The sequence below is a fragment of the Carya illinoinensis genome, chromosome 9 (assembly GCF_018687715.1).
Source record: "Carya illinoinensis cultivar Pawnee chromosome 9, C.illinoinensisPawnee_v1, whole genome shotgun sequence".
Lineage (NCBI taxonomy): Eukaryota > Viridiplantae > Streptophyta > Magnoliopsida > Fagales > Juglandaceae > Carya > Carya illinoinensis.
In genome coordinates this window covers 882,262-901,962 of record NC_056760.1, presented here as the reverse complement: position 1 = coordinate 901,962, position 19,701 = coordinate 882,262, and the positions used below count along the sequence as shown (strand labels likewise).

At 37.3% G+C, this 19,701-nt stretch overlaps 3 protein-coding genes across 4 annotated transcripts; 1 reads left to right on the top strand and 2 right to left on the bottom strand.

Moving 5' to 3' along the window:
- Positions 1-729: 729 nt before the first annotated feature.
- Positions 730-4,816, bottom strand: LOC122275199 (AT-hook motif nuclear-localized protein 1-like). Its single transcript, XM_043084176.1, has 6 exons — positions 4,151-4,816; positions 3,361-3,428; positions 3,057-3,188; positions 1,865-2,026; positions 1,029-1,369; positions 730-930 (listed from the first exon to the last, which is right to left on the bottom strand). The coding sequence occupies exons 1-5, from the start codon at positions 4,533-4,535 to the stop codon at positions 1,037-1,039; spliced, it is 1,080 nt and encodes a 359-aa protein (XP_042940110.1). The 5' UTR covers positions 4,536-4,816; the 3' UTR covers positions 730-930; positions 1,029-1,036.
- Positions 4,817-10,995: 6,179 nt separating this feature from the next.
- On the top strand, positions 10,996-13,892 carry LOC122277176 (protein PSK SIMULATOR 1-like). Of its 2 annotated transcripts, none has more exons than XM_043087072.1 (2): positions 10,996-11,272; positions 11,753-13,892. In XM_043087072.1, the coding sequence occupies exon 2, from the start codon at positions 11,811-11,813 to the stop codon at positions 13,527-13,529; it is 1,719 nt and encodes a 572-aa protein (XP_042943006.1). In that variant the 5' UTR covers positions 10,996-11,272; positions 11,753-11,810; the 3' UTR covers positions 13,530-13,892. The 2 variants fall into 2 exon arrangements, with proteins under 2 accessions (XP_042943006.1, XP_042943007.1); XM_043087073.1 differs by lacking the exon at positions 10,996-11,272 and adding an exon at positions 11,302-11,533.
- Positions 13,893-16,924: 3,032 nt separating this feature from the next.
- LOC122275107 (cytochrome P450 76A2-like) lies at positions 16,925-18,962 on the bottom strand. The gene is made up of 2 exons (XM_043084060.1): positions 17,793-18,962; positions 16,925-17,681 (listed from the first exon to the last, which is right to left on the bottom strand). Exons 1-2 carry the CDS (start codon positions 18,705-18,707, stop codon positions 17,070-17,072), a joined length of 1,527 nt encoding a protein of 508 aa, XP_042939994.1. The 5' UTR covers positions 18,708-18,962; the 3' UTR covers positions 16,925-17,069.
- Positions 18,963-19,701: the final 739 nt, after the last annotated feature.

The window sequence follows — 19,701 nt, the reverse complement described above, 5'->3', positions numbered from 1 at the left end:
CATTCTCTAGTGAAAACTCGAGAGAATTAACAAAACTTATGCCAGGAGGTTGATGGCACATAACTCGGTTATCTAAATATAAAATTTAGATTCAAACCCTCCCATCCCCTTATATATGGAAAAACAAAACAAAAAAACGTACCCCCAAAATATATTTTAGAAAAAAAAATAAAAATGAAGATTTAACATATATAGGAAATCCAGCTCGTGCTACAAAATGACCGGGAACCAACAAAATTATCCCACTTTTTAAAACCGGAACGGACAATGATGATGATCGATAAAAGCTTGGACAGAAAAACAATCAAATCAGAACAGATTGCCCCCTTGGGGAAGGTTTCAATTCCTCAATATTCAACTGACGATCAAGATGCTTGTTACCTCGCACCACAGAAGAGTATACTTCGTCCCCGAAAAAGGGGGAAAAAAATGGTGTTGCTGCTAACCATTCATGAGAGCATCTCCTCTCCAAGATTATTGGAAACCTTACTGTGAAGAATTGCACAATGCTGTGGTTTTCCAGTTAAGAACAGAATGGTCAAAAGGACATAATTGCAAATTTGTTGCAAATTCCAGTTATGCAAACAAATTACGTCAGCGAAAGTATGCACATTGCACACCGGTTGTACCATGCAAATTTGTTGCGATCGAGATCAAATTAGAAGGAAAAAAGAAAGCCATCTAGAACAGAACAGTCAAATGGAAAGAAAGTAAAGATACAGAAGAAAATGATCTTGATCTTACAGTCCACTAATATTTTCATATTTAAAATGATCACACAGCAGTTCAAGCTAAAAATTTGAGGCTGCATTGGTTACTAATTCCTAATCCTACGTTGGCATTTTTCAACATTTTATATCTATTTGTTTCAGAGTAATTACTCAAATTAATCAGTCTTATCTCTTCAGCCTCCAAGCCTCCTAGATACACCTGAAATGAAATTAATACACCAAGCAGCAAAACTCAGATATGAAAGACAAAAATCATATCCGCAATGGAAGGAAAAAGTAAGGAAAATACAAGTCTACCAATGATTCTATTCCCCAGAAGCAGAGACATTGATATCAGGAGATGGACCCTGCTCTGAGGTTGGCTCTGATCTATTCCAACCAGCACTATCCGGTGTGCCATTTGGGTTCTTCAGTTTATCATCACTCCTGTAGTTATCTGCTTTTGCTTTGTTCTGCCCCTGTAACTGTGTTGGGGCACACATGGTCTGGTCCTCAGGTTTTGGTAATTGTGAAAGAGGCAACGCATCTGTCACCATGTCTGGATCACAGCTTGAAACTGGGGACATCATGGTTTGTTCTCGATGGTGCTTCCTTTTATGTGTCTTATAACCGTTTGGCATGAAGCTTCCAACAACCATCTGCAAATGAAAAACAACAAATATGGTTTTCACTTCATGCTAAAAAAACTAGTTCAATGTTTGTTGTCTTTCTGGTATACATGTCAGAAGTACCTCGTCATAACATCATGATATAAATTCAGGTCTGCGTGCATGATGAAAACATTTTCAAGCATTGACAAACATGGTTGAGGCTCTATATTTTGCTCACGCACCCTAGGAGGAAGAGGCAGATTGAATGCCACAATTGATGCTGCATATTGCATAGCGCAAGGATCTAGTTTCTCAATTTCTTAGCTTATTCTCACGAATGGATTTTGATAATCCCAGTATAGTTGCAACCATATTTGGAGGAAATGCTTCCTTCACAACATACAGTAATCCCAAAGCTACTAAACAGATATTGATACAACATTATGTCTCTTATTCTCATCTTGTAGTAAGAAAAATAGTCAACAAATAAGAAACTTATGCATCGATTAAGCAATTAAAATGAAATTAAAAGAAAGGCCTCACTTGGATGGGGCCAGCAGCCATTAGCAAACCAGCAATACCACCACCTATAACGCGACCATCAGGACCAGCCAATGAGACGCTTAATCCACCAGTTCGACCTCTTGTACCACCGTTATCGGTGACTGTGAATGATCCAGACAAAGACAATATCTCAAAGCGGCCCTACAAGAAACTTTTTTAATTAGATATTTATTGGATGCAAAAAAGTTAATTCTGTGATGCATAGAACTATAAGCAGTATAAAATCATCAGAAAAAGGAAGTGCATAGGGCAGCAACCATAAATTCTATGGTTTTCAGACATAAAAGGCAGATCTATTGTCCAGGATTATTTTGACATAGGCCCATATCAAGTTTCTACAAGGTTTTACTGGACATATTGGCTCCATTACACATTTCTGCAGGCTTCATCAGGCGGAATGGAAATCAACTCCAGACAAAAAATACAACCTCCTGATATTTTGCATGGCACAACCTATAAAAATGCATTGTTTCTTTCAAGTTGAATAAAAGAGTAGAAAACTAAACCGACCAGAATCCTTAACAGTTTTTCAAATTTACAGAGTACGTGATATTAATCAGAAAAGTCCTCTGTGCAGACAGTTTATTCTTTGCACACCATAAAATTTACTATATTCAGATTGTAAGATGGGCACGCAACCATATCTGCCGACCAACTTTCTTCCTAGCAATAAACTTTTATCTTTCTATTTTCTATTATCTTTTCTTCCTTTTGGATGTTTGGGCAATGATCTTTCCATTCAAAACTTGTCCAAAATTGTCTACTTAAGTCAAATTGTGTTCAGAACTCAGAAGGCATGAAAAGTATTAAGGTACACAGATCTAGAAGTATCTTGCCAAAAATAATACATGCCTTGAGCGTGTTTATTTGCAAGTTTAGGGATTCTGTTAAAAGTCTTAAGCACTATGAAAGTAGATAGGAAAGGTTACCCAGGTCAAATTCCTCCTCACAGGATGGAGCAATAACACCTCACTGCCCCAACCACCCTTACGAGAGAACACCCTCCTACCTTCTTATTGAAATTATAACTATCAGGAGATTTGACTATGCTTGCCCAAAAATACAACATGAAAAATGAGGCCACGAAACCTTTTACGTGACAAAATTCAATGACAATGCAAGAGAAAAATGACAATAATTTGACTGAAAAAGTACAATTTTAAGAACATGCCTCGTATGTCAAGATTCCACCAGAAGAACCAGGTTGGCGAATTGTAACATTGGAAACAGCTCCATTAGCAGAGAGAATGCATATTCCTCGAGGTCCCTTTTGAGCAAAGGAAAGAATTTTTCCTGCAACATCCTGCAAGATAAACAAGAATCTCAATTGGGCGTACGTACAAGAGACAATCAGGATTGGCGCAAAGGCCTCAAGAATTACTATCGTTGATATTAGCTATAATAGAAAAGCAAAACATAGTAAGTATTTCATGTGGGGGTGGCCCACATTGTATATATCATCTTCAACACATTACCTCCCCAGTATTAACAGTCACCACGTGCGGTGTGAAGTCCCCTCCTGCCGTGTTCGCAAACAAGTCACCTTCGCAGATCAACGTCCAGATTTAAGATAAAATTAAGCTGACAAAATGTCAAAAGCAACATGCCTATACTGAAGAATTAAGCTCCATACGGCATAATTAGTATATATATATATATATATATTCATCTATCATGTTTATTTGACAGAAACAAAAACCCTAATTTCTAATTGAATTAATTTTCCAATTTGGTAAATAAGACAATGAAATGATCCTTAAATTTAGGAATTTCTTGCCTAAACTTTAAAGTTTATAGATGTCCTTATAAAATTTTTACAGTCTTAAATATTTAAAAATAAAATAACCCAAATTTAAAGTTCGAAATGTGAGCTAGAGAGTCAGAGACACGTAATATACGTCCTTGTAAATTTTTTAAATTAAATGTTTAACAAATATTTAAAATTAATTACATCCATGCGCTAATCAGTCGCACTTCAAAGTTTGAACAAAAGCTTAAGCAACCCAAATACGTCTTAATAGCTTAGAAATTACTAATTAGACGAAAATAGAATTAAAAAAATAATAAAATAATAAAATAACAAAATCTTGTTGTGGTGGGTGAATCGATCTTTGTTGACCAACATAGGAAAGGTGCAAAGTCCATGCCACCAACCACAAAATTTAAATATCTTTCTTTGTTTTCCTACATTTTCTCAGCAACCAAACAGTAACAATACTGGCCTCTCAATCACCTGAAACCCAGCTGTACTTTTCTCGAACTCACCTAAAGAAGCAAGAAGCTGCCAGTTGCCAGAGCCAGCAGGCCTGCCTCGTCCCCTTTTGGAAGAGAACAGAGAAGGAGAAGTGGGAGAAGAAGGCGAAAAGGCAAACCCTGGCGATGGTGGCACTGTGTACGACAGACTAAGGTTCCCATCTGCGTCGTACTTTCTTGGCCTCCCTCTCTTCTTTTTCCCAAGAAACTCAGCGCTCCCCGGTGTCATACTAGTTGCTGTAATCGTGGTTGTCGCGGTGTTCGGGGCTGTCGTTATGCCAAGGCTCGTGTCTACGGCCATGTTCACCAGTGGCGCCACGTTGCTCAACGGAGCTGGGGGTGAATCGGTGTCCGAGTTGCCGAGTGGCCCAGAAACCGTGCTCTCCTTCTCTTCCATGAATAAAATACGTTTGAACAGGACAGAGAAGCGGGTGTACAGCCAGGAAGGTTTTGTTTTTCGATTCTAGAAGAGGAAGCGAGGAAGATGAAGAAGAAGTTTGAACAAAGAGGCTGTATTCAAATGGCGCCAGAAGTAGCGAATGGAAGAAGGGCTGCTAGCTGTAGCTTTTTTTCCCTTTTTAACTTTGGTCGCAGATTTCATAAAAACTTCCCACCATTAATGGTTGGGAGGCAGTAAAATGACTCGGAACAACAACTGGCCGGTGTGGTATTTCTACTTTCGTTTTTTTTATTTTGGACTTTATATTAATCTAATGGGCAGAATTACCGGAATACCTGCCAAAGTTTATTTTCTTATTTTTTGGGCTGCTCCCATAATTCTAAGCTCCACAATTTCTCGAAAGTGTTATGCTGAAATTTGAGTTTAATAAAACGGAAGAAATAAATAAATAAAAATTATATTTTATAATACTTATTAAATATTTAATAAACTTATTAAACAATTATAAATATGGTATAATCCATTTAAAGCTGTGTTATATGTATTGTTTTAAGCTTTTAATATGTATTGAAATCGGTAAGAGAAAATTATTCGTGATCTTTACCCTTTGATATTAAATGATATATTAAAAACTAATAAGTATTTTTAGCTATTTAATGCCAGATGATAAGATGATGATTTTTGTTACAAATTGAAATTATACCCTAAAAGATAAAACTATTAACGGTTCGAGCACCGAAATAGAAATCGATGGTGAAGGACAATAGTGTAATTGTGATGGAATTCCACTCTTGGTCGTCGTGTATAAGAACGGAAGCGCGGAGTGATTATAAAAGCAGGCTTTATGGAAATCTCCAAAACAGGATTTAAATATCGGGTCAAACTAAAATGGTGCTTTGCTGTAAAAAAACCTTAAAATAATGCTTTTTTTTTTTAAATTTTATTTTATTCTATTTTTAGCAACAAAATAAAGCCGCATACGTATGTTTTATTTCATACGTAAGAGTACTACATTTTCTTGTAATAAAGAATACAAAACAGGATGCCCGTTTGATTTTTCTCTGTGTTCTTTTTTTTTTTTTGTCTCACGTGCTTAAAGATTTTTTTAAAGAAAAAGTCTATTTATAAGCATAATTGTGTATTAATCTGTATGTTATGATTGATTAAAAAGTAAATAATATAAAATAATTAATATTAATACATGACTTTACTTAGACATAGTAAAACTCTTTTTAAAATTAAAAAAAAGGCATGCTGATAAGCAGAGTGAGAGTGCAGTTTATTTGTTTTGAAATATTCAACTCGCTCCCAAAAGCAAAGACGTTTACAGTTTTCCAAAAAACAAAAAAGTAGTAAAATTGTATTCCGCGCACAAATAAGTATGGATAAAGAACGATCCCTCCAATCGAGTTATGCTATTACCTTTACTTTTAAGTATTTTTTTTTATGTATTTTATTTAAATAATTGATTAAAATAATTATTTTCTATTGAAATAAATAAGATAACATATCACATTAATAAAATATTAAAAAATAACTGCTTTTGCTTACAATTTGACCAGATATCATTGACTTTTTTTGGCTGGATTTAGAGAAGAAATAGCAATTTGCTTGCGAAGTAGCAGCTGGGTGTGAACGACGTCAGATTCCAAGTGTGGAAACGACTCAAACAGCTCCTTTCCGATGGGGTTTGGTTGCTCGGTTATTCTCTTTGGTTACCAATTTGACCTAACACACACTGCTTTTTCTATATATATTGCCCGAGGCAGTTGAAAAATAAAATAACGAGAAAAAATTAGGAGAATAACAGAGATGTCTAGGCATGTTGTTCAACGGGAGTCCTGGGTCCTGGAAGCAACTTTTAAAACTGGGCTTTGCAGCACGTGTTATGGCCTGCCCCTGGGAGTTTCAAAACTCACTGGAAAATAGAATCTCATCCCATGTTTTCTTGCCAAAATCACTAGAGTACCTCTTTATTCAAAAACTATATGCCATTCCTAAAACAAAATTAACTTACTTTACTTGCTACAAATAGCACTCTGCCCTAAAAATAACTAAAGGTGGAAACTTTGCGCATGCCTATATCATAATGCCACGAAAGGAAATAAAAGTCAATTTAGGCAGATGATTGAAAATTACTCAACCATCTTTAAAGCTTGATTATGCAATGAATTCGGCCAGCATTTCATAAAAAGAATAAAAAAACAAAAAAAGATTATATAATGTGTCTTTTATGACCCATTTACTTGTATTCTTCTTTAATCAACCTAAAAGCCACTTCGAGTGGAAGTTGTTTTTCTAAGAAGTACAGAGACCACAGAATTTTCTCATGTTAATGATCACATTCATATACCGTTTTCTTTGGTTCATATTTTTTTATCATTTTTTTTTTTTCCCTAACCAGCAGCTGTATAAATTTAAAGAGTGGCTCTACAGCCAGACATGGGACCCGGCAGTGTAATTTTTTTGAATTTTTGAATACTTTTAAATATTTTAAAAAAATTCACAACATCATTAAAATTTTTTAAAATAATTCATTAATTACTAAGTAAAAAAACAAATCACAATCAAAATCTCCAATTGAAATTTCTATATCTAGCTTTAGCATTTTTTAAATGTAAAAGAAAGGAGAATGTAGTTAAAAACGTCAGGAGATTCCCCGGAGATAGCTTAAGGAGATTCAAGGCTACACATTTTTTCAAGGAAATTAGACAACTGGGTTCCCGATGAGTGCCTTGATATTAGGATATATATCATGTATATTTATAACCTCAGCTTGCACAGTCCCAACAAAATGTATAACCGATCTGCTCAGGAAAATGGTAATCTTTATCTTTTTTGTAATACAAGCTACAAGAGTTTTTATAAAAAAAAGAGAGAGAGTATTTATTATTATAACTTAACTTAAGAAATGGGCGAAAGCAAGTATTGGTTGGGGACCACAGAGTCGGAGAACATTTTTAAGTCTTTCATGGCTATTTGAATGAATAAGCACGAAAATAAAGCTGCAGAGTTAATAATTAAAGTGCTTATACGCGGAATCGAAATCCTTTCTTGGCTTCTCTGCATGTGGGTTCATTATGCTAATACTCTCACATCGGCCATGCTTCACCGACGAAACTCTATTTTAAGATCAATCCTTGGCTTTTTTTTTTTCCTTTTTTGAGACCGACAGACCAAAAAAAGGAAACAAAACAAATATCAAATTCTGCTGATTCATTCTGGTAAAAAGTAGTGTAGTGGCAACAAGGATGGGGAAGAATTGCTTTTTAGGAATGATCATTTTTAAGTGTGGAAAAAGCACCTATAGTTTATAATATCATGATTATGAGTGTATTGTCGTATTTACAGAAAATACGACATATGTTAAAAACTGCTCTTTGTATATTAAAAAAGATAAAATATTATAATAAACATGTAATTTGTTATTTTTATCATTCTATTTTAACACACATATTTAAGCATAATAATAAAAAAATAAAAAATGACAAATTATATATTGATTAAGTGGATATGTATAATGTAAGATTTACATGCAGAGTTTTTGGTTTAAAACAATAGATGACGACTCCTCGACTAGTAATGTGGCTAAAGTAAGCAATAACATGGGTAAAGCAAAGCAAAGCAAAGAAACATGCGGTAAAGAAACAGACTGTCTTTTTGAAGCTGTAGTTGTGCGTGTTGGACTTATCCTATCATTTCACATTGTTGTCGCTTGGATTCGGTTTTGCTTCTCGTTGACTTCATTACGCTGAACTGTCATTCAACCGGGCGGTGAATAAATATTAAGGACGATGTCACGATAGATACAAACCTCACCTCCTTATGAATCACTGTACCACTAAGCAAACACCTTCCCATCGGAGCATTAGGCTTAGGCTAGATGACATTAAAACAGCGTATGCGGTATTTATAGAAAATACAGTATAAAAAGGAAAGAATGATTAAGCACGATACGAGGAACAGAAAGAGATCAACAAGATTAATGAACACCGACAATTGTAATAAACAAATTTAAAAAAATGTACAGTTGTTGTAAGAGATTGGATTATTTGCATGTAGGGCATCAGGGCTGTCAACGTAGCCCGTTCATGATATTTGGGCTGGTTTTTCTGGCCCGTTTTAGAAGTGATCATAGCTCAAAAGACGATGATAATGGCAAAGCCTTTTACCATTTTTCTCTCTTTTCAAACTTATCCATTGAATTGTTGTTTTTCGGGTTAATATTTCTGTTGGCCCGTGTACATATATAATTTAAAGACTTGGGTGTTCAACTTGTTAATGAGCAAAGGAGTGAGAGGACTAAACATCACTGTGACATATCAAAACGCATTGGAGCATCTTATCACAAAAGGAGAAATTCTATGAAATAAGAAAGAATTTTTTTTTACTTGCAAGTCAGTGTAAAAGACGTACATCCCCTTACACCACCGATATGTCAAGAATTTTATTGTGAGAGATGCTTGAAAATTTGATTTTTTTTAATCTATCAATTATGTGAAATATTTATGCTCTACACTGGCTTATAAATATGGAATCTTAATAAGAAAATAAACATATTTCTATTAAAAAAAACCAATATATATATATATACGCGAATAAGATAGACTAGTAAGAAGGTGTTAAGGCGTGGTAACAATGGATTTAATTGCTCGTGCTTGTATTTTGCACGCTTAATTTCTTAGTTAAAGTAAAACAGGTTGGTGGGTGGGCGTTAAGTTTGATATGTAGACTGAGATCTTCGAGCTTTTGGTAGTAGCTGTATCACGCAGAAACCAAAGCAAGAAAGTGCAACTTTCATTTTCTAACTGAACTTGGAATTCACAGCCTCAGGCGTACAATCTACTCATCATACATACTATGATATGAACAAATCATCCAACCAGAGACTACTAACTAGCTAGTTGAGCTGAGGATAATTTTTGCATGCCAAATACCCATATCCACTTTCGTATAGTTGGCCATTTGCCTTTCCATTGGCCCAATGCACGAAGCTCCCAATGCTGGACCACAGCTCTCTTCTACCAAACAAACAAACAACAATAAAAACAAAATTAAATGGATACAGTTAAAAATTAAAGAGAATAAGACAACTTCTTTCAGCAAACCCATCCTCCTTAAATGCCTTTTAGCCCTTCCAAAGGTCCAAACTCTCTGACACTCCCAATGCTTGGTATTAATTCTCAAACAAACATACAAACAAGCATGCATGAAATTAAAATGATATAAAAATTAAGAAGCGGAAAGGAAAATCTTTCAAACCCTGTTCACCAATTCACCAGAAGAATATCATTCGGTTTAAATAAGAATAATGCTATTTATCATATTTTTATCATTTTATAATGTAGTATTAGATGATTGGATATTATTTATTATATTTATTTGTAGTGTTATGGCAATTAATTTATTTGTTATTGTTATATGTGATCTGACCTCTTTTCTCTTTGTGACATTGAACGAAATAAATAAGTAGAAGATTTTGGATTAATGAAGTTTAAAAGCTTGAGTTGGTGATCACGTGTTCAGCACGTGACTCGTAAGCAGCATCAAGAGAAGTTAAACTTCAGCCACAGGATCTGTACACGTGGAGCCATCTGTGTCACCATATATATGTATCGCTATGGGTCTTTCTGCAGACCTAATCTTCATTTTGTATGTTTCAGCCGATTAAGAGAGAGAGTCTTCGAGAGAGAGAGCAGTGAGGAGAAACTAGGGTTTCACTGTTGTGAAGGAAATCTGTGCGATTCTTACAGTGAGATGAGAGATTTGTAAATCTTTGAGTGTTTCTGAGGCTTATCTGTGAAGGACACTGATTATCAATAAAGATATGAGGCCATTCCTGCCGTGGACGTAGACCATTAGAGTCGAACCACGTAAATCGGTTGTGTTGTTCTTTTCTTGCTTATTTCTTGTTTATTTCTGTCATTTCTGTTATTCCTTTGATTATTGATCTTGCTACGGTTTAGTTTCTTGTTAATCTTGTTCTGTTACAATCTGTAAATAATCTGAATTTATCTGTTAGGTTGAATATTTTGTTAGACTGAATTTATATATAACCTGATACTGCTGTTAGGTCTAATCTGTTGATTAGTTTTGAATCTGTTTGGTTCATGTACGTGAATATATTCTTGTTAAATCTTGCTTAATATCTTTATTTTGAACTCTGCTTATTAGAAAAGAATAAAGATAATTTCTAATATTATTTATAAACATATTTTCTAATTTCACATTATAAGATGATGAAAATTAAGATAATAAATAAATTTTTTTTTAAATAATAGTTATAATTACGTATTTGGGAGGTATTGGGCAGAATTTTTAGTTTTAGGATGGAATAAGATGCTACTAATCCATAGCTTCCAACTCAGAAGTACAATGAAAATTTTAATTTTTATTAGAAAAAGTTTAGGACGTCCACGCAACTCACAAGCCGTTATAATCACTGAAATTTTCAAAAGCATAAACCCAACATTATCCGATTCCTTTTACCTCGGTTTGACCATATTTCCACGCTCTCCGTCTTGTCACTTCATTGGCCCTTCCGAGTTCTGGCCCAAATCGTCTTCGTCCGTTTCAACTCGACTCAACTTCTCACCGGTTACGTGCGTACGTTACTAATCTGTGCACCCGCTTGCCCCTACCCTCCTAGTCCTCCTCTTCCTCTTCTTATTCTTTACCTCAATGTTGCTTCTGATTGTTGTTGGTAGATGCCTCCGCGTTCTTTGATATCAACTGTAAGTTACTCTCCGTATCACTCACTGTTATAATTAATATCTTTGATTTCACCGGTATTTTGTAATTCTTTATGGGATTTGAAAATGGGAGAACTTGACTGAGATTTGGGGTCGTGATTCATTTGCTCTCAGAGAAATTGCAGGTAGAAGGAAAGAAAATAGATGAGGTTTTGGCATTTGAAATGTGTGGGACCTGAGATACTAAATTCTCCACTCAAGTGAGCTTAACTCAAGGGTTTAGCTTGGTTTGAGTTAGCCGATGTACTTCTTTTTTCTTTCCTCTGCTTTCTCGGGAACCAAACGACGGTTTAAGTTTAGCATCTAGGTTCTTTTGGTGCTCATTTTAGTCTCAATACTATTGCCTTACTTTACAGCATGAAAGCGCTTGTTAACTAGTTAGTGCTTAGACCAAGCTGTAATTTGCATCTTTGGTGAGATTTTGACCTTCTAAATTTTTTTATGCGTTTGATTTTGATACAGGAATCGAGGCTTCCTTTTGGATTTTTTGATAGGTTAGGTTCGCACTGCTTGCGTTGTAATGGGGGGTGAGAGTGTGACTGAATCGTGGTTTGGTAGTTTGAGGTGGATTTCAAGGAAGGGTGGATCTGACAATGACAAAGGGGTGATCGAAATTTTAGCGTTTGAAGTTGCTAGCTTGATGCTAAAGGTGGTTAATTTGTGGCAAAGTTTGGGGGATAAGGAGCTTCATAGGTTGAGGGAAGAGGTTGCGAACTCAATTGGGCTTAAGAAACTCGTTTCTGATGATGATGATTACTTGATGGAACTTGCCTTGAATGAGATAGTTGAGAATTTCGTATTCGTGGCAAGGTCTGTGGCCAGGTTTGGGAAGAGGTGCAGAGATCCCATTTATCACCGTTTTGAGCAATTTGTTAATGACCCTATTCAGAATGGATTTCAATGGGTTGGTTGGGAATACAAATGGAAGAAAATGGAGAGAAAAGTGAAGAAGATGGAGAGATTCATTGCCTCTATGACACAATTGTCACAAGAACTGGAAGTACTGGTGGAGCTCGAACAAACTCTTAGGAGAATGCAGAATGCTGAGTTAAATCGGGCAAAGGTGCTTGATTTTCAGCAGAAGGTAATCCGTCAGCGTCACGAAGTGAGAAATCTGAGAGGGATGTCTCCATGGAATAGAACTTATGATTACATTGTCCGGCTTCTGATGCGTTCACTTTTTACGATACTAGAGAGGATAAAACATGTACTTGGAACATTTCAAGTGCCTTCTGTAGAGGCAAATGTCGATTCTCAGCTTATGAATATTGAGTGTTTTCCTCGTAGCCATTCCTTCTCTGCTATTATGTACTCTTCCATTTATCCATCCGAGAATAATCTTGGTGGGTTCTATTCAGGTTGTATTGAAAGGTCAATTTCAAAGCCAGGAAATGCTGACAAGAGCAGTAGAAAGGAAAAGCAGCGACAGGATCATCATTGGCCATCAACAATACATGGAAACCACCCGAATTTGGAAAGCAATTGGTTTGCTCATGCCGGACCTTTCAAAGGGTGCATGCCTGGTGGAAGTGAATCTCCTGTTGTACTGAGCTGCAAGCCAACTGGTGGTGGTTCTATGAGGTTGAGTAGTGTTCGTATGAAAAATATTGACGAAGACAGTAAAACCAACATGAAATCTTTTTCTTGCAGCAACAGGGTCTATTCTAAATTGTCCTTCTTCAACTCTAAGTGTAGGTCATGGACTGCACCTCCATCTAGTCTTGGCGGTGCCGCTTTAGCTCTTCATTATGCCAATGTGATTATATTGATTGAGAGACTAGCTTCGGCACCTCACTTAATGGACCTTGACACAAGAGATGACCTGTACAACAGGTTACCCTCAACCATAAGAAGTGCTCTGAGGGCTAGGCTAAAATCGTATGTCAAAACCATGACTTCATCTGAGCACAATGCTGCCCTAGCAGCAGAGTGGAGTCTCGCCCATGGGCATATATTTGATTGGCTGGTTCCACTTGCTCATAACATGACAAGGTGGCATTCTGAGCGGAATTTTGAGAAGCATTATGACTTTTCTAAAACAAACGTGCTACTTGTCCAAACACTTCACTTTGCAAATCAAGCGAAAACTGAAGCTGCAATTACCGAGCTTCTTGTAGGTCTGAACTATATATGTAGGATTGGCATCGAACATCAGAGGAAACATGTGCAGGAGCCTGCTATCAGGAGACCTTGTTATGATTATACGTTCATAAGGGATGACATTGCTTACAATGTTTAATAACTACAGAGATTTCTTTTAGGTGTCATAAAATGTACATGATCAATCTAGAGACATGTCCCGTTCATATGGAATGGGGTAATAGACAAGACTTTCAGGAGATTACTCTTTATTTTTTCATAAAAAGATAGGGCATTCCTTCCATGTTGAGGTCTCCTTCTCAGCTTCCATTTTAATTTTTTTGTTTTCTGTTTGTTGGAGCTGGCAGCTCAGCTAATTGAGTTGTTCTATAGGGCTCTAGAGATTCATTTACTTATTGATATGGTGGATGAATTTCACTTCGATGTAAAGTGTAGTTTGTATTGTAACAAGACGCCCACCGTGGTCTCATGGAATGCCATAGTAAATCACTCTTTTAATGCTTGGAATGTCTACGTAATATCTGTTGAATGGTAGGAGAGCTTTCTACCGCATGGTAACTCAAAAGTACTGTTTAATTTATTTCCCCGCCTGGTATCCATCACAATCCTCTCTCTTTTCCTCACTTCCTTTGCAAATTGAGTGTTACCTCTCTACACTTTAATTTTGATGTAGCTACTCAGCAACGTTGCGACGGATATTTAACTTTTTGCGACGGATATATAACTTGTAAAATTTTGAATGTCTTTGATCTACACTTTAATTTTGAATAGTAGGAGAGCTTTCTACTGCATGGCTACTCAAAAGTACCGTTGTGCTTATTTCTTTTCGTGGTCTCACATCACCGCCCTCTCTTTTTACCGTACATCATTTAGTTTGTTACCTTGCTTCACTTTAATTTTTGATGTGGCTGCGCAGCTTTCATTGCATGACATGCTGTTTGTGGACACAACTTCAGCTTTTGAAGCCAAAGATCAACTCAAAGTGCGGCCTTAAATTTCCCAGGTCTGATCCTGACCCTTCCAAACGGTGATGTCTACATGAATTAGGGTGTTTCTGGGTATTGCATTCCCAGTGAAGTCGGAGTCATGTGATGAATTCTGTGGAAGCAGCATTAATGGAAGAGCAGGATGCAACTGTGTGGATTCTTTGCCAAATGGTTTTTTTCCTCCTACAGTAACTGATGGAGGGGGAGGCGGTGGGGTCAAAGATGTGTTGGACTTGTGTCTTACGAATCAAAAATAGAAAAAGGATTGGAAAAAACCAACAATTTTCACCACAACCTACTAATATGGCAGCTCATCATGTATGTCACTGTGTCTATAACTACCGTTTGGTTTAACAATTTCATTAAGCTCTTCCGTAGCATTTCTCACCTACTCTGGAATGAGGTTCAGTTCTGCATGGATCTTTTGTGTTGATTCTAAGATCAACGCCATTGTTTTTTATCAGTTCAAACTCCAAAGAACCATATATGCCAGAGATGTTTATATTGTCAGCTCGATCTGTCTTCTTCATTATCTTAATTTCCTGCCTTCAGGAGCTGCCTGACTTGGAGATCACTCAGTTTCTGTGTTTTAGATCTGATCAGAGTTGACCTCTTGTTAATTTCATATTTATGTTTGCTGAGAAGATTGAGGAAAAGACGGTAACTGAAAGTTCTTTGTTGCGAAGAAAACCAAAAGGAGTGGGAAACTGGTGAGATTCCACTTGGTTTTTGTTATCAATACATGAGATGTAGAGAACACGACACAAACGCGCCATGAATAACTGATTAGATTTAAACGAGGGGCGACACAGGCTATACTTGAAGTTATGAATGTTAGAATATAGATTAACTTAAATCTACCTCTTATATATCATCAACTCAAATCCAAACTCTATTCTTCACCACCATTTAATTAAATATCTCATGTGTACGTGAGGTCTGTTGGAAATTTGGACCTTTCAAATTCACCTTCTTAGAATTTATCCTTTGCAGGCATAACAAGAAAAATAGAGAAATAATAACAATACAAAATTTTACTATGAAATTCCTAAACAGGAAAAAAACCACTAGATCCAGAGAAGAAAATACACTATATAAAAATTATTACAATCACATAATTTCTCTCCTCACCCCAAACACACCCACAAAGCCTTCTCTACTAGAAAAACTTTAACTTACACCTCTTCCTATTTTATAAAAATGGACAACAAACGAATTTAACTAGAGTCAAAAGTTACTAACTAAACATTTGATTGGTATACTTAAACTAAGAGGCTAAACCTCTTATTTATAACTCATGAATCTAGCCTCTTCCTCACTCACTACCAATGTGGGACTCAAAGAGCAATACTCAACAATCTCCACCTTGTGACTTTGACTGGTCCCACAGCCAAGCTCCACCTCAATGAAAATCTTCATAACTTCCGCTATCATGGTTCACCATAAAAGCATACCCACTCAGTATAAATCAATTCCAATCATTTCACTTCGGCCCATGTCGAAAACAACATTGCTGAAAATTATTGTATAACTTCCACGTTTGGCTTTCTTGGAAGTTCATCAGCCATCGACATGAATTTCCACCACACACTCTGCATCAATGCCAAACCAATGCCTGTGTGCAAACTTGTGGATCTGCTAATATTAACACATCCTCTATCATGGCAACTTTGGGAGTTAGCGACATGCCATGAGGATATACATGTCTCTTTTTCTATGGAGAGAAACACAACATTAGCATCAATACCAGTATCTCCATTTACTGACTTGGAGCCACTTGCCGAACCTGCTCCTTGTACTAGCCGTTTCACCAATCACTAGTATCACTGTCGACTTCAGGGGTTGATCTGCCCTTCAACGTCTTGTGTAAACCAATTTCTCCACCTCAAATCTGATAGGATTTGAAGCCATACTTTCTAACATTACTTTGATGAATTTACCGTAGAAATGAATAGTACCTCACTAAGTCAGTTCCCAGGAAAGATTAGAGGGTCACAATGGACACACTTAAAATTTTCAATCTCCTAGACAGAACCTCCTTAGACTGTACATATCCACACCAAAACTCCACCCCACAAAAAGAACCTAGTGGTTCTGATACCAATTGTTGAGAATTTGAACCTTCCAAATTCACCTCCCCTAGGATCTACCTTTTGCAGGCATAACAAGAAAAATAGAGAAATAATAACAATACAAGATTTTACGTGGAAACTCCTAAACAGGAGAAAAACCACCAGACTCAGAGAAGAAAATATACTATGTGAAAAATTATTACAATCACATAATTTCTCTCCTCACCCCAAACACACCCACAAAGCTTTCTCCACTAGAAAAACTTTAACTCACACCTCTTCCTATTTTATAAAAATAGACAATAGAGGAATTTAACTAGAATCAAAAGTTACTAACTAAGCATTAATTGACTGGTGCACTTAAACTAAGAGGCTAAAGCCTCTTATTTATAACTCATGAGTCTTGCCTCTTCCTCACTCACTACCAATGTGGGACTCAAAGAGCAATACTCAACAAGGTCTACTTATTTAGAAAGTTTAATCCATATGTAAGGAGAGTGTTAAAATATAAATTAAATGATGAAATTTACATATTCCTAAACTTCCATCAAATGACTATACATACAACTTGTTTCAAGAAGTTGAGTTCTCAAGAACATGGCTATCAGTGATCTTCCGAGCCTAGGCGACACATTTTTTAGGGACTACCATTAATGATTCATACTTCCGCACGACAATGCCCAGCTTGTCCCTGGTGTCCATTGTCTCTCGAGTCACATTGCCATCAAATTCCCAATCGAATTTGTGAAGCAATGAGCCCAAAACGAGATTAAGCACTCTATGAGCCAAAGGGACGCCAGCACACATTCTCCTTCCAGCTCCAAATGGGATTAGCTCATAATGTTGCCCCTTGTAATCACAGTCTGCGCCCAAAAACCTCTCGGGCTTGAAAGACGAAGGATCATCCCACGCATCTGGGTCTCTTCCAATTGCCCAGGCATTCACAAGAACTTTGGTGTTATTGGGAATGTGAAACCCCATAAAATTCGTGTCTTGCATTGCCCTTCGTGGAACCAGGAATGGAATTGGAGGATGCAATCGTAGTGTTTCCTTAACTATAGCCTGTAAGTAAGAGAGACTGTCAATGTCACTGTCTTCAACATCTCGGTTTGGTCCGACTACACGTGCGAGCTCAGCTTTGACCTTTATCATCGACTCGGGGTTGCATAGGAGCTCAGAGAGTGCCCATTCAATAGTGCTGCTTGTTGTTTCTGAACCAGCCAAAAATATTTCCTGCAGATTTATCGTTATTTAGCGAACAACAATAGTTAGTACTGTTTCCTGCAAATTAACGATGGTCGAATTAGAGGGCGTAGGGCGTTTAATATTAATATTGTCGCTTACCAAGATGAAGATATTTAGGTCCCGGTCAGAAATTTTCGCAGGCTCATCTTTTCCGTTGCCTTCAAACTCAAGCAACACATCCAAGAAGTCCTTCCTGATCTTCTCTCCGCCCCCAACCTGCCTATCCTTCACCCGTTCCTTCACAAATCTGGATGCAATCTCCATAGCTTTCCCAAGATCTCTCTCCATGTTCCTCCTCAACCCCTGCGGGTCCAGCCGCCGCAGCCATGGAAAATAGTCCGCCATGTTTGCGTGCCCTGACCACTCCATCAGTTTCATCACCGCCGCGAAAAACTCTGACCCCTCCTTTGACTGGGGGTCCCACAAGTCGCGTGAAAGCATGAGGTTTCCAAGCAAGTTGAACGTCATGAGAAACACAAACCTTGCCACATGAAGCCCACGCGGAGCTTCAAGTTTACGTGCCTCTTCCTCGATCCACAGCAACAAGTCGTCCACGCATTTTCTCCGTATGGGCGCCGTTTCGTTGATGCGCTTGTTGACTACCATGTCCACCGTGACGAGGCGCCTGAGCACCCGCCAATAGGGACCATAAGGAGCCAGCGCTAAGGATCCATGGTTGTAATCGTGAGCCCGCATGGTCTCGGTCACGGTTCGCTCGGCGAAAGAGAGGTCGTGGTGCTTGAAGAACTCAGTGGCCGCTTTGGCAGAGAGGATTGCCATGGTTTTTGTGGCACCCATTCTTAGCCAGATAACGTCTCCATACTTGGGTCTTAGACCCGCGAGGGTGCGGTGTGGCATTGCTCCAAGATCGAACATGTTGCCGAATATTGGCCATCCCGGTGGCCCAGGAGGAAGCCGCTTGCGGCTAGATTTTCTACGGTGGAGCAGGAGGAGTAGAGCTGGTGACAACAAGATAATAAAAAGGCAAACAACAAAGTTTAAAGGCCATTCCATGACTTGATCAGAACAATAAAGGTCTTGCTCCCCGGCCCTCTCCCCCTGTTAATCCTTTCCTAATTTGCTTACATTTGCTACTCATTTATATACTCTGCCAGCGCCTTTCTCGTCTCTATTTCGTCGGACGTCGTCAGCGGACGGTCAGGAAAAAAAATTATATTTATGAGTTTTAACTTTTGAGTTTTGAGTTTTGTATCCAAGATGATTCTATTCGATCCGCTTAATGAAAGACATCTTGTTATTTATGGCTGTCCCCCATTTGAATTTCTCAAAGTTGATTGAAGTACGTGATATAATTGAGCGTTGTCCCGAATTGGCCACTGTCTAGTTAGGTAAAACGTCAATACTTAATGATAATAATTTAATTTTTCGATGATCACGAGGCAACGTAACCCACCCACTGAAATTACTCTTCACCATACATATTAATTAGATAATTAAATTCATTTGTTTGACTTTCTATATATTGTTGATCAGGCAGTTACGTAAGTGATATATATATATATATATATATATTAGCATTAATGCATTGCAAAACATCGTATTCCCAATTCATATATATATGTATATATATATTATATTATATACTTCTTGATCATGATCGATCTAGTCCTATAAACTTGAGGGATGCAAATGAATCAATCGACATATATTAGACACAGATCAATTGGGGATTCATTGCATATATAAACCTTGAAAGAAGGGTGGCGCGCAGGAAGTATATATTGTTTATTAGGTCAAATCAGCCTGAAATCTGATCAAACTAGCTAATATGCACGTGCGTATGTATATATTTTTTCAGCTTCGAAGTATCGGGTAGGTTAGATGCTTTCTTTTTCTTTTTTCCTCGGCAAGATAGATACTAACATTTAAACAAACAAAAGGTTAGATGCTTTCATGCATGCATGCTTGAGCTCATTTTTAGCTGCAGTTTTATCATTACTAAAATCCACATATTAGTCTATATCATGACCACGTGTAAGCTGGCCCA